The 15,626-nt window shown below is 45.0% G+C and overlaps 1 protein-coding gene across 3 annotated transcripts in view; it reads left to right on the top strand.

The window, feature by feature from the left end:
- LOC139373734 (insulin-like growth factor 2 mRNA binding protein 3) overlaps window positions 1-15,626 on the top strand; it is a 38,856-nt gene that overhangs the window by 14,870 nt on the left and 8,360 nt on the right. For all 3 annotated transcript variants that reach the window (XM_071114654.1, XM_071114652.1, XM_071114653.1), the window contains exons 6-7: window positions 518-799; window positions 1,571-1,705. In XM_071114654.1, the coding sequence (XP_070970755.1) occupies window positions 518-799; window positions 1,571-1,705 (417 nt within the window). The remainder of the gene's footprint in view (window positions 1-517; window positions 800-1,570; window positions 1,706-15,626) is intronic.

Genomic DNA, 15,626 nt, shown 5'->3' on the forward strand with positions numbered 1-15,626 from the left:
CTTTGTCATTCTGCAAGTGCAGTCAAACTAAATGTGTATGAGTGGTTTACACTATTTCCCCACACTGCATTTGTATTGATTCCCTTTTTGTTAGTTCACCTGATTCCTCACCCTCTAAAGCAGTCACGCCTAATTAGTTGCTGGTATAGGAGTAACGTGCTGGCAGAGAGATGCTAGCTCACTGCTGCCCTCTGGTGTGTGTGGAACGCCGGCCTTTCCTGATAAAGTGGGCGTGGCCGGTGTATGAAAATGAATATGACCCTTCAGAGCAGTTCACAGAACAGTCAGTCCTGGCCTTGTAGAGCAAGTTTTGTTCCAGCCCTGCAATAATACACCTGATTCTTGTAATGCCTTAATCAAGATCTTGTTTCAGTAGTGGTATAGAGAGAAAATAAAATCTCAAACTTGCGTCAGTATCTACAGGGGTCAAGCAAGTTTCTCCTTTTCTGTGACGGAAAGCTTTCTATTAACAATGCTGTGACAGTGACTGACTGCTGTTTCTTTGTTTGATTGCCAGGGCGATGGAGAAGCTGAATGGCTTCCTGATGGAGAACTTTGCCCTGAAGGTGTCGTACATCCCCGACGAGATGGCCACCGCTGACGCCCCACCTCTGGGAGGGGGTAGGAGGGGCTTTGTCCCCCGTGGCCCTCCCCGCTCAGGTTCTCCGGGCATGGGGGCGCGCCCCAAACTGCAGTCGGAAGTTCCCTTGCGGATACTCGTCCCAACGCAGTTTGTAGGAGCCATCATCGGCAAGGAGGGAGCCACCATTCGCAACATCACCAAACAGACACACTCAAAGTAGGACTACGTCCCTGATCATGTACACAGTATACACCCAACAGTATGCTGGGGTGCGTTCCGCAGGACACAATGTTGTGCAATGTTCACATAGAAATACAGCATGTAGGTCAAACACCCTTCTTTTACATGTAGAATTAGGAATTACGTTGGCACTATTCAATACGTTTCTATCTGCAACTTTCCACAATATTTGGCTACTGAACTTGGCCCTGATTTATGACCATATGTAAATACATTTTATGATTCCCTTGGCTTGGCAATATAAAGCTCACTCTCACAGAAATAATCATACTCTATAAGATTTACCAATTGATGTGACCCTCTTAAGGCATCTCAAGTTGAAAAAGATGGACTTTAACAGTTCCACCCATCTTCAGTGATTCTGTGAGATTAAGCCAGTAGGAAGGGTGGACGCTGGGATTGAACCCCAATCTCAGGTAGGGAATAGTATGAGACCGGCTGCTATCGAGACGGGCTGTGCACACTAGCTGTTTAGAAGGTGACAAAAACAATGCGTTTCTTCCCTTCTAAACTTGGGCTCCCGAGTGACGCAGCAGTCTAAGGCACTGCATGTCAGTGCAACAGGCGTCACTGCAGTCCCTGGTTCGAATCCAGGCTGTATCACATCCGGCCGTGATTGGGAGTCCCATAGGGCGGTGTACATTTGGCCCAGCGTCATCTGGGTTTGGCTGAGGTAGGCCGTCATTGTAAATAAGAATCTGTTAACTGACTTGCCTAGTTCCTCATCTTTCTCTTGCACCTCACCAGGATCGACATCCACAGGAAGGAGAATGCGGGAGCGGCAGAGAAGCCCATCACGGTCCACTCCACCCCAGAGGGCTGCTCCAACGCCTGCAGAACCATCATGGAGATCATGCAAAAGGAGGCCCTCGACACCAAGTTGTGAGTTCACACATGCATAGACACGTGACAGCCTTTTAATTACTTTGGCAATATGAAACAATCACAATTCAGTGCATTCGGAAACTCCTTAACTTTATCCACATTTTGTTTCTTTAGTCTTATTCTAAAACAGATGTTTGTTTTTTTTTTTACAAAAAATTACTTATTATTCTACACGCACTACCCCATATTGACAAAGCGAAAATGGGTATTCAGACCCTTTTCTATGTGACTCAACATTTTTGCTATTTTATTAGGATCCCCATTAGCTGTAAAGGCAGCAGCTACTCCTGGGGTTCACACAAAACATGAAACATGCCATTATACAGAACATTAATAGACAAGAACAGCTGGAGGACAGAAGTGCATATGTGTTTTTAAAGGCACATGTAGCCTACATATCAATACGTACAAACTATCTAGGTCAAATAGGGGAGAGGTGGTGCTTTATCTGGGGTTAAAACATTTGTTTTGTTTATTTGAGCTATGAAATAGAACAGAGTTCCATGCAAAAATGGCTCTATATAATACTGTACTCTGTTGAAATAGTTCTGAAAAGACCCCTGGTGGCATATCTGGATGGGGTAAGTGTGTGTCAGAGCAAGATGACAATGCAAACAATTTGGGATTTCTAAAAAGAAGTGATTCAGTCAGGCTCTCCTCAACTCTTAGCCAAGAGAGACTGACATGCATTGTGTTTATCAGCCTTATTACAATGACGAGCAAGACGTGTCGCTCTGTTCTGGGCCAGCTGTAGTGTAACTAGATCTTTCCTTGCAGCACTCTACCACACGACTGGACAAGTATCAAGATGATACAAAACCAGAGCCTTCTGAGCTTTGTGGAGTGTGGTGTCAAAAAAGCAGAGCATGTCTTTATTACAGACAGACCTCTCTCCATCTTTACAACCATTGAATCTGGGTGTTTTGACAATGACCGTTTACAATCTAAGGTAACGGCAAGTAATTTAGTCTCCTCAACTTGTTCAACAGCCACACCATTCATTACCAGATTCAGCTGAGGTCTAGAACTTAAAGTATGATTTGTACCAAATCGAATGTCTTAGTTTTAGAGATGTTTAGGACCAGTTTATTACTGGCCACCCATTCCAAAACTGACCAACTCTTGTGGTTGCTGATGCGTATATGGTTGAAGCACACATGGACATGCAGGCTTTGTTTATTGCCAGTGGCAGGTCAATGGTGAAAAGAGTTGAGGGCCGAGAGAGCTGCCCGGCGGTACTGTTGCGGAATATTCTAATCAATATTATAAAATCTAACAGTACAGCTCCCACAATCTTCATATTATCAATTTCTTTCAACCAATCAGTCATTTGTCAGTGCAGTACATGTTGAGTTCCCTTCTTTATAAGCATGCTGAAAGTCTGTTCATTTGTTTCCAGAGAAATAGCATTGCGAACTCATAAGATTCAACATCTGAGACATGAACTGAACAAGTTCCACAGACGTTTGACTAGCAGAAATGGAACAATGTGTCCCTGAACAAAGGGAGGGTCAAAATCAAAAGTCAGTCAGTATCTGGTTTGGCCACCAGCTGCATTAAGTACTGCAATGCATCTCCTCCTCATGGACTGCACCAGATTTACCAGTTCTTGCTGTAGATGTTACCCCACTCTACCACCAAGGAACCTGCAAGTTCCTGGACATTTCTGGGGAGAATGGCCCTAGCCCTCACCCTCTGATCCAACAGGTCCCAAATGTGCTCAATGGGATTGAGATCCGGGCTCTTCGCTGGTCATGGCAGAACACTGACATTCCTGTCTTGCCGGAAATCACACACAGAACTAGCAGTATGGCTGGTGGCATTGTCATGCTGGCGGGTCATGTCAGGATGAGCCTGCAGGAAGGGTACCACATGAGGGAGGAGGATGTCTTCCCTGTAACGCACAGCGTTGAGATTGCCTGCAATGACGACAAGCTCAGTGCGATGATGCTGTGACACACCTCTCCAGACCATGATGACCATCCACCTCCAAATCGATCCTGCTCCAGAGTTCAGGCCTCAGTGTAACTCTCATTCCTTTGATAATAAACTCAAATCTGACCATCACCCCTGGTGAGACAAAACCGCAACTTGTCGGTGAAGAGCACTTTTTGCCAGTCCTGTCTGGTCCAACGACGGTGGGTTTGTGCCCATAGGTGATGTTGTTGCCAGTGATGTCTGGTGAGGACCTGCCTTACAACAGGCCTACAAGCCCTCAGTCCAGCCTCTCAGCCTATTGCGGACAGTCTGAGCACTGATGGAGGTATTGTACGTTTCTGGTGTAACTTGGGCAGTTGTTGCCATCCTGTACCTGTCCCGCAGGTGTGATGTTTGGATGTACCAATCCTGTGCAGTTGTTACACGTGGTCTGCCACTGCGAGGACGATCAGCTGTCCGTCCTGTCTCCCTGTAGTGCTGTTTTAGATGTCTCACAGGACGGACATTGCAATTTATTTCCCTGGCCATATCTGCAGTCCTCATGCCTCCTTGCAGCATGCCTAAGGCACATTCACGCAGATGAGCAGAGACCCTGGGCATCTTTCTTTTGTTGTTTTTCAGAGTCAGTAGAAAGGCCTCTTAGTGTAGTAAGTTTTCATAACTGTGACCTTAATTGTCTACCGTAAGCTATCTGTAAGCTGTTAGTGTCTTAATGACTGTTCCACAGGTGCATGTTCATTGTTTATGGTTAATTGAACAAGCATGGGAAACAGTGTTTAAACCTTACAACAAAGCTCTGTGAAGTTATTTTGATTTTCACTAATTCTTTGGAAGATGGGGTCCTGAAAAGGGGGCGTTTCTTTTTTTGCTGAGTTTATTTGGTCCAAAAACATTTTTTTCTAACAGTTTGCTAAGAGCTGGCAGGAGCTGGCAGCTTTATAGGTCTGCTGTTAGAACAAGTAAAGGCCGCTTTACCACTCTAGGATAACTGGATTTACTTTGGCTTCCCTCCAGGCCTGAGGACAAAGACTTTCCTATAGGCTCAGATTAAAGATATGACCGGAGTGGCTATAGTCAGTTACCATTTTCAGTAGCTTTCTGTCTCTGTCAATGCCAGGAGGTTTGTTATTATTGATAATTTTTCCAACTCTCCCACGCTAACTTTACAAAATTCAAACTTTCAATGATTTTCTTTCATTCTTTTTTTAATGCATGAATACGATGGCTCACTGTTCGTTGGCATTTCCTGCCTACATTTGCCCACTTTGCCAATGAAGTAATCATTAAAATAATAGGCAACATCAAATGGTGTTGTAATGAATAAGCCATCTGTTTTGATGAAAGAATGAGTTGAATTTGTCTTTTTGCACATTTAATTTAAAGTAGGCAAGTTTTTTTCCGTTATCATTGATCTTGGCTTCAAAATATTTTCTTATTTTTGTTTTGTTAGTTACATATCTCGATATGCAGCCAGACTTATTAGCCACTCCTTTTGCCCCTTCTCTTTCAACCATAGTTTTTCAATTCCTAGTCAATCCATGGAGCCTTATTGAGCTCTGGTGCATCCTGTTTCCATTGATCATCCCTGATGTTTCTACAACTTGGACTCCACCTGTGGTAAATTCAATTGATTGGACATGATTTGGAAAGACGCACACCTGTCTATATAAGGTCCCACTGTGTACATCAGAGCAAAAACCAAGCCATGATGTCGAAGGAATTGTTCGTAGATCTCCGATACAGGATTGTCGAAGCACAGATCTGAGAAAGGGTACCAAAAAATGTCTGCAGCTTTGAATGTCCCCAAGAGCATAGTGGCCTTCATCATTCTTAAATGGATTGTCCACCAATCAGGCCCTTATGGTAGTGTGGCCAGACGGAAGCCTCTCTTCAGTAAAAGGCACACGACAGCCTTCTAGGAGTTTGCCAAAAGGAACCTTTAGAGTCTCGCTGGTCTGATGAAACCAAGATTGAAGTCGTTGCCCTGAATGCCAAGCGTCACATCTGGAGGAAACCTGGCACCATCCCTACGGTGAAACGTGGTGGCAGCATCATGCTGTGGGGATGTTTTTCCAGTGGCAGGGACTGTGAGGCTTGTCAGGGGGAAAGATGAACAGTGCAAAGTTTAGAGAGCCTTGATGAAAATCTGCTCCAGAGCTCTCAGGACCTCAGACTGGGGGATAAGTTCACCTTCCAACAGGAAAGGACCCTAAGCACACAGCCAAGACAATGCAGGAGTGGCTTCGGGACAAGTCTCAATGTTCTTGAGTGGCCCAGCCAGAGCCCGGACTTGAACCCAATCGAACATCTCTGGAGAGACCTGAAAATAGCTGTGCAGCAACGCTCACATCCAACCCTACAGAGCATGAGGCTCTGCAGAGACGAATGGGAGAAACTCCCCAAATACAGGTGTGCCAAGAAAACTAATCGCTGCCAAAGGTGCTTCAATAATGTACTGAGTAAAGGGTCTGAATACTTATGTAAATGCAACCAGAGGGAAAATAACTCCCTTGGCCTCCATTTGGCAAATCTGACCATAATTCTATCCTCATTCCTGCTTACAAGCAAAAATTAAAGCAGGAAGCACCACTGACTGACTAGATCAATAAAAAAAAAGTGGTCAGATGAAGCAGATTCTAAGCTAAAGGCCTTTTTTTTTTTTTTTTTTTTTTTTTTTGCTAGCTCAGACATATGTTCCGGGGTTCCTCCAATGGCATTGAGGAGTACACCACATCAGTCATTGGCTTCATCAATAAGTGCATCGATGACGTCGTCCCCACAGTGACCGTACATACATACCCCAACAAGAAACCATGGATCACAGGCAGCGTCCGTGCTGAGCTAAAGGCTAGAGCTGCCGCTTTCAAGGTGTGGAACTTTAACCTTGGAATTTATAAGAAATGCTGCTATGCCCGCCGAACCATCAAACAGGCAAAGCGTGAATACTGGACTAAGATTGAGTCGTACTACACCGGCTCTGACGCTCGTTGGATGTGGCAGGGCCTGCAGACCATTAGACAACAAAGGGAAGCACAGCTGAGAGCTCCTCAGTGACATGAGCCTACTGGACGAGCTAAACTACTTATACTCGCTTCAAGGCAAATAACACAAACATGCATGTGAGCACAAGCCGTACCGGAAGACTGGGATCACGCTCTCCGCAGCCGATGGAAGACCTTTAAACAAGTCAACATTCGCAGGGCCCAGAGGGACGTGTACTGCGAGCATGTGCTGACCAACTAGCAAGTGTTCACTGACATGTTCAACCTCTCCCTGTCCGAGTCTGTAATACCAACCTATTTTAAGTAGACCACCGTAGTGCCCAAGAACACCAAGGTAACCTGCCTAAATGACTACCGACCCGTAGCACTCACGTCTGTAGCCATTAAGTGCTTTGAAAGTCTGGTCATGGCTCACATCAACACCATCATCCCAAAAACCCTAGACCCACCCCAATTTGCATACGGCCCCAACAGATCCACAGATGCGGTCCACACTGCCCTTTCCCACCTGGACAGAAGGAACACCTATGTGAGAATGCTATTCATTGACTACAGCGCAGCATTCAACACCATAGTGCCCTCAAAGCTCATCAATAAGCTAAGGGTCCTGGGACTACACACCTCCCTCTGCAACTGGATCCTGGACTTCCTGATGGGCCGCCCCCAGGTGGTAAGAGTAGGTAACACATCCGCCACGCTGATCCTCAACAGTCCATAACTAGGATAGCTGGAGTCTAGCAATTTTCAGGGCCTTCCTGATACCGCCTGGTATAGAGGTCCTGGATGGCAGGACCTCCTGTACTTACTCGTCACTCATGGCTGCACGACTCCAACACCATTAAATTGGCAGTTGAGACAGCAGTGGTAGGCCTGCTCACCGACAACAACCCCTCCCTCAACATGATCAAGACTAAGGAGATGATTGGGGACTACAGGAAAAAGAGGACCGAGCACGCCCCCATTCTCATCGACTGGGAGTGGAGTAGGTTGAGAGCTTCAAGTTCCTTGGTGTTCACATCACCAACAAACGTGGTCCAAACACACCAAGACAGTGGTGAAGCGGGCATGACAAAACATATTCCCCCTCAGGAGACTGAGAAGATTTGGCATGGGTCCTGAGATCCTTAAGTTCTACAGCTGCAACATCGAGAGCATACTGATTGGTTGCATCACTGCCTGGTATGGCAACTGCTCGGCCTCTGACCACAAGGCAATACAGAGGGTAGGGCGTACGGCCCAGTACATCACTGGGGCCAAGCTTCCTGCCATCCAGGACCTCTATACCAGGCGGTATCAGGAAGGCCCTGAAAATTGCTAGACTCCAGCTATCCTAGTTATGGACTGTTTTCTCTGCTACCACACGGCAAGCGGTCCCGAAGTGCCAAGTCTAGGTCCCAAGAGGCTTCTAAACAGCTTCTACCCCCAAGCCAGAAGACTCTAGAACATCTAGTAAAATTGCTACCCAAAACTATTCACACTGCCACTCTCTGCTGTCATCTATGCATAGTCACTTTAATTAACTCTACATACATGTACATACTACCTCGACTAACTGGTGCCCCCGCCCATTGGCTCTTTACCAGCACGAATCTACAATGTAGAATGTTTTTACTGCTTCTCTTTAATTGTTACTTATCTTATTCTTATCTGTATTTTTTGAAACTGCACTGTCGGTTAGGGGCTCATAAGTAAGCATTTAACTGTTGTATTTGGTGCATGTGACTAATAAAATTTGATTTGAATGTGATTGCTTTTTTAAATGTATCAACACCTGTTTTTAGCTATTTCATTGTGTGTGTAGATTGAGGGGATTTAAAATAATAAATACATACATTAGATTAAAGCTATAATCTAACAAAATGTGGAGAAAGTCAAAGGTTCTGACTACTTTCCCCACTATGTCAAAAATATCAAATTCCAGTTGATGCTTCAACTTACTTCATAAGTTTTTTTTTTTTTTATCAGGCATTCTTGGTAGAATAGATGGATGCAGTTCAATGCATGATTTAATATACAATACCAGTGACACGTTTAAACAACTACTCATTCAGGGCTTTTTCTTTCTTTCTTTTTACAAATTTCTACATTGTAGAATAATAGTGAAGACATCAAAACTATGAAATGGCAAACATTGATTCACGTAGTACCCAAAAAAGTGTTAAATGAAAATATTTTATATTTGAGATTCTTCAAAGAAGCCACCTCTTGCCCCAATGACAGCTGTGCACACTTGACATTCTCTTAACCAGCTTCACCTGGAATGCTTTTCCAACATTCTTGAAAGAGTTCACACATATGCTGAGCACTTGTTGGCTGATTTTCCTTCACTGCAGTCCAAACCATCTCAATTGGGTTGAGATCGGGTGAACTGATGCAGCACTCACTCTCCTCCTTGGTCAAATAGCCCTTACAGCCTGGAGGTCTGCTGGGTCATTGTCCTGTTTAAAAACAAATGATGGTCCCAGTAAGCACAAACCAGATAGGATGGCGTATCGCTTCAGAATGCTGTGGTAGCCATGCTGGTTAAGTGTGCCTTGAATATTTTTTTAGATCGGACTGTGTTACCAGCAAAGCACCATCACACACCACCACCTTCATGTTTCACCGAGGGAACCACACATGCAGAGATTATCCTTTCACCTACGCTGCATCTCACAAAGACACGGTGGTTGGAAAATCTAATTTGGACTCAGACCAAAGGACGGATTTCCACCGGTCTAATGTCCATTGCGTGTTACTTGGCCCAAGCAAGTCTCTTCTTATTGGTGTCCTTTAGTAGTGGTTTCATTGCAGCAATTTGACCATGTAGACCTGATTCATAGAGTTGAACTCATTTTCTGGGGCTTGTAACTAATGAACTTATCCTCTGCAGCAGAGGTAACTCTGGGTCTTCCTTTCCTGTGGCAGTCCTCCGGAGAACCAGTTTCATAGTGCGTGATGGTTTTTGCGACTTGAAACAACTTTAAAAGATCTTGAAGTTTTCCGCATTGACTGACCATGTCTTAAAGTAATCAAATCAATGTTTGTCACGTGCGCCGAATACAACAGTGAAGTGCTTACTTACAGGCTCTAACCAATAGTGCAAAAAAGGTATTAGGTGAACAATAGGTAAGTAAAGAAATAAAACAACAGTAAAAAGACAGTGAATAACAATAGCGAGGCTACAGACACCGGTTAGTCAGTCTGGCTGAGGTAGTATAACCATATCTACATGTACAAAGTGACTGCATATATTATGAACAGAGAGGAGGGGGTGGTGGGTGGCCGGACACAATGCAGATAGCCTGGTTAAACAATGTGTGGGGACACTGGTTGGTAGGGCCAATTAAGGTGCAAATAGTCCGGGTAGCCATTGAATGACCTGTTTAGGAGTCTTATGGCTTGGGGGTAAAAACTGTTGAAGCCTTTTTGTCCTAGACTTGGTACTCCGGTACAGCTTGCAATGCTGTAGTATAGTGAACAGTCTGGCTGGGGTGGCTGGGGTCTTTGACCATTTTTAGGGGCTTCTTCTGACACTGCCTGGGGTAGAGGTTCTGGATGGCAGGCAGCTTGGCCCCAGTGGGGCCTTATGCAATACCCTCTGTAGTGCCTTGCGGTCAGCGGCCGAGCAATTGCTGTACCAGGCAGTGCTGGAACCAATCAGGATGCTCTCGATGTTGCAGCTGTAGAGCCTTTTGAGGATCTCAGGATCCATGCCAAATCCTTTTAGTTTCCTGAGGGGGAATAGGCTTTGTCGTGCCCTCTTCACGACTGTCTTGGTGTGTTTGGTTCATTCTAGTTTGATGTGGACACCAAGGAACTTGAAGCTCTCAAACTGCTCTACTACAGCCCCGTCGATGAGAATGGGGGTGTGCTCGGCCCTTTTCCTGTAGTCCACAATCATCTCCTTAGTCTTGGTTACGTTGAGGGAGATGTTTTTCTGGCACAACCCAGCCAAGGCTCTGACCACCTCCCTATAGGCTGTCTCGTCGTTGTCAGGTGATCGGGCCTACCACTGTTGTGTCGTCTGCAAACTTGATGGTGTTGGAGTTGTGCCTGGCCATGCAGTCGTGGGTGAACGTAGAGTGGAGGGGACTGAGCACGCACCCCTGGTGGGCTCCAGTGTTGAGGATCAGTGTGGCAGATGTGTTGCTACCTACCCTCACCACCTGGGGGTGGCCCGTCAGGAAGTCCAGGATCCAGTTGCAGAGGGAGGTGTTTCGTCCCAGGGTCCTTAGCTTAGTGATTAGCTTTGAGGGTACTATGGTGTTGAATGCTGAGCTGTAGTCAATGAATAGCATTCTCACATAGGTGTTCCTTTTGTCCAGGTGGGAAAGGGCAGTGTGGAGTGCAATAGCGATTGCATGATCTGTTTTGGCGGTATGCAAATTGGAAATGGGTCTAGGGTTTCTGTGATAATGGTGTTGATGTGAGCCATTACCAGCCTTTCAAAGCACTTCATGGCTACTGACGTGAGTGCTACCGGTCTGTAGTCATTTAGGCAGGTTGCCTTTGTGTTCTTGGGCACAGGGGCTATGGTGGTCTGCTTGAAACATGTTGGTATTACAGACTTAATCAGGGATCTGTTGAAAATGTCTGTAGACACCTGCCAGTTGGTCAGCACATGCCCGGAGCACACGTCCTAGTAATCCGTCTGGCTCCGCAGCCTTGTGTGTGTTGACCTGTTAAAAGGTCTTACGTCGGCTACGGAGAGCGTGATCACAGTTGTCCGCAACAGCTGATGCTCTTATGCATGCCTCAGTTTTGCTTACCTCAAAGCAAGCAGAGAAGTGATTTAGCTCGTCCGGTAGGCTCGTGTCACTGGGCAGCTCGCGGCTGTGCTTCCCTTTGTAGTCTGTAATTGTTTGCAAGCCCTGCCACATAAGACGAGCGTCGCAGACGGTGTAGTATGATTCAATCTTAGCCCTGTATTGACACTTTACCTGTTTGATGGTTCGTCGCATGGCATAGCGGGATTTCTTGTAAGCTGTGGGGATGACGTCCTCGATGCACTTATTGATAAAGCCAATGACTGATGTGGTGTATTCCTCAATGCCATCGGAAGAATCCCGGAAAATGTTTGTCTGTGATAGCAAAACAGTCCTGTAGCTTAGCATCTACTTCATCTGACCACTTTTTTATAGACTCGAGTCACTCGGTGGAATGCTGTTACTCTTTGCTTATTTGAGCTGTTCTTGCCATAATATGGATTTAGCCCTATCTGGTAAAGGACCATTTTCTGTATTCCACCCCTACCTTGTCACAACACCGCTGATTGCCTCAAGCACATTAAAATGGAAAGAAATTCCTTAAATGAACATTTAACAAGGCACACCTGTTCATTTAAATGCATTCCAGGTGACTACCTCATGAAGCTGGTTGAGAGAATGCCAAGAGTGTTCAATCTTGTCATCAAGGCAAAGAGTGGCTACTTTGAAGATTCACAAATATAAAATATATTTTGGTTTACACGTTTTAGTTACTACATGATTCCATATGTTATTTCATAGTTTTGACTTCACTATTCTAATACAATGAAAATCAACTGTGGAATAAGTGTAAACTTTTGACTGGTACTGTTATTCACCAATAAAGGTTTGGTAGTCCAAAATTTTTAGCTATCAGGTTGTAAATCAAAGCTGGCCTGGTACATTGTTTGCTTCCCCCATTCGGGATGCACTGTTTCAATGACTCAATATTTTGGACAAAATCTGACGTTGGTAACTAACACGGAACCCAAACCGGCTGCACGAGTGCACCATCGTGCATACATTTATTTTGTCCCCCTACACCAAAAGCGATCACGACACACAGGTTAAAATATCTAAACTAACTCTGAACCAATGACATTAATTTGGGGACAGGTCGAAAAGCATGTATGGAAATTTAGTTAGCTAGCAAGTGCAAACTAACTAACGTTAATTTGTCCTATTTAGATAGCTAATTTGTCCTGGGGTATAAACAGAGTTATTTTACCTGAGATGCACAAGGACCTCTACTCTTACAATTAATCCACACATAAAATGGCCAACCTAATCGTTTCTAGTCATCTCTCCTCCTTCCAGGCTTTTTCATCGTTTAATTTATATGGTGATCGCATCTAAACCACGACTACTGGCAAAACAGTTTCTTTCAATCACCCACGTGGGTATAACCAATGAGGAGATGGCACGTGGGTACCTGCTTCTATAAACCAATGAGTAGATGGGAGAGGCAGGACTTGTAGCGCGATCTGCATTCTATTTTATCCCTTAGCGTCAGACGCTCGCGAACAGTGTGGGTGCAATAATTGAATAACATGGATTTCTAAATGTATTTTGCGACTCTCGCTAACGCGATGTGTCCGGTCTGGTCAGCATGTAAGGCTGGGAATGTCAATACAATCAAACTAGCAAGGGCAACGATCACAAGTCAGTCATTACATGGGTAATAGGCTGGTGCACGTGTCAACCAAGGCGTGACACATTTCTATCCTGCCCGGTGTTGTCCAGAATCTCCCCCGTGACAGATTTGTCCCCCCTCTTTCACGTGAACGCGCACGCACTCAATTCTTTATTGCTGCGACTTGCTTGCTGGTTGAGATTTCAGATCACGTTAGGCTGCGTTTAATTACATTTTATGCCGGTTTGATCATGGTGTAAGGTCTGCAGTTTTCGGTTTGGCTATTTGTTTCAAGTGTCAGTCTAGAAAAATCTCTTTGCCAAAATTAATCTCATGTCTTATTCGACTAGTTCTGAGATGTTTGTTTGCCTACATTTTACTCCCTCTGTTTAATGGTACACACACATTGATTTTGGTTGCCTGCCCTGGCGTGAAGTTTGTTCTATAGAAAGTATTTCACTCTTTGTGCTACAAAGTATTTGACTCTAGCTAGGAAATTAGAGGGAGATATTTCGGCCAGGCCATTTTCTGCCTGACGAAATCCCCCCTCCCCCCCTTCTATGTTGGGACTGCAGGGCCTGGCACACTTCATAATAATTTTGGTAACTCATGTTGACCAGTACTGTGTGTGCCACAAAGTATTTGACTCTAGCCACAAAATGAAGGATATTAGAAGGTGGTGGAGGATTTCGGCGGGGGGGGGGGGGGGGGGGGGGTCGGGGGGTCTTCGGCACAACACCGGCAATGATTTTGGTTAGTTCATTTTGGCCCGCTACCATTGCGCTGCACTGCACTACAAGTCACAGCAAGCACTGCCAACCTGTTGCACACCAATGGGCATTGCGTTGCCACACACAACCCTCTTCCCAGACACACACGAGCCTGCCAGAGCACTAACTGACTCTTCTACCGGACCAAATGTTTACACGTGTTGTAGGCTAAATGTCCATGACGAGGTTCTGTGCCAAAGGGTCACTACTGTAGCATGCAGAAAATGCAGCCAGAACAATTTCATATTGGTTGCCGACACTTTGAAAGATTTAGGATTCACATGCGAGTTTAAATTACTACTAAAGGACAATGGGACACATAAGCGAGTATAAATTAGTCAACAGTTGAGTCATATACTTTATGAAATTACAGCCTGATTCGCTCGCATCGGCAACTTCAATTGCGCTGCTTTTGTGTGTCCGGTTTCTAGCATGCAGCGGAGGTAAGGTGTACAGATACATGCCACAGTCCTTGCTAGGCTATTAAAATGTTGCTGCCTGGCTTCAGTTTTTACAGCTTGAAGATGAATAAGTAAAGAACTAGACCTGCAACAAAACACCGCAAAGGAGAAACATGTTACATATTATAGCCTGGCTACTACAGTAGGCTGGCTACTACAGTAGGCTGGCTACTACAGTAGGCTGGCTACCCAACTACAAGATATTGATTGCACCATACAGCAATTTTGCATTCATTATTTATTTAGCAAGCTAAAAATACGTAGTCGGGGTGTGACCAACTTTTCCCCCCTCATTGTTTTTCGGTGGCTACAGGAAGGGATGCAGGTGTCAATTGGGTTGCTAGTAAGACATCTGAATCACTTTGCTATCTACAGTAGCTATGCTGACCCTGAACGACTTATCCAGAGTTAGCAGTGGTCGATCAAGTGGGAGAGCTGGCAAGTTCCCATTCAGTTGTCAAACCGTGGGACAATTTGCATGCATTGCCAGGGAAGCTGCAGTAGGACGGGGATGGTTAATGCCAGGACTACGTTTTTGGCTACAAGGTCCAAGCTGCTTGATAAGGACTCCATGAGAGTGCTAGCTACTGCCTTCATTCTATGCCCCTTTTGACTACGCAAGTACTTCCTGGTTTGGGGGTTTATCTAAGCTGAAGCTCCAGATACAGCTGCGTTCAGGAACTCAACTGGCTGCCTGAGGCCAGGGTGTCCCAGATTAGACTGGGTTTGGTTTACAGAATTATTTATGGTTCCGCGCCCAGATATCTGATTACTTCCCCATGTTAGGGATGCACACAATCACAGCACCAGATCAGGTGTTGCTGATATGTGCTTATACAGGTTCAGGAGTAATGCTGGGAAAGGTACTTTCTTGTATACTGGAACCTCAGAGTGGAATGAGTTGCCTCTGCCCATAAATGTCCTCTTTAGGCAGCTTTAAAAATAAAAACACCTGTTCTGAGGGAGAGAGACTACCTTTTCATTGTTTGATCAATAGGACTGTGAAGTTCCCAAATGTAAGAGGACTTGTGATATTGTGGTTTTTGGCGAATGTGTTCTAATCTAAAGTCAAAGTTGCTACTGCCTGTAAACACACAGTCCAGTTTAAAGTGAAGGATGGCAGGCCTGTGTGGCAAAAGCTTATTTGCTTATAGGCCTACTGGATTGGCTGTGGCCTACCAGTCTACATAGACTCCGGTCCTGGACAAGACGGATGGTTTTATTTACTGCAGTGTCTATTCATTGTCTAACCGCAGGGCTACTTTCCCTCTATATTGCTATGGAATTTTCACAAATGCCTTGCTCTGTCATTCCCAAACATTCGATGAATTTATGAAAATGTGAAAATGATTTGCTCACTTGTCAGAATGTTAACCAAGTATATGAT

This window comes from Oncorhynchus clarkii, chromosome 18, assembly GCF_045791955.1.
Source record: "Oncorhynchus clarkii lewisi isolate Uvic-CL-2024 chromosome 18, UVic_Ocla_1.0, whole genome shotgun sequence".
Classification (NCBI taxonomy): Eukaryota; Metazoa; Chordata; class Actinopteri; order Salmoniformes; family Salmonidae; genus Oncorhynchus; species Oncorhynchus clarkii.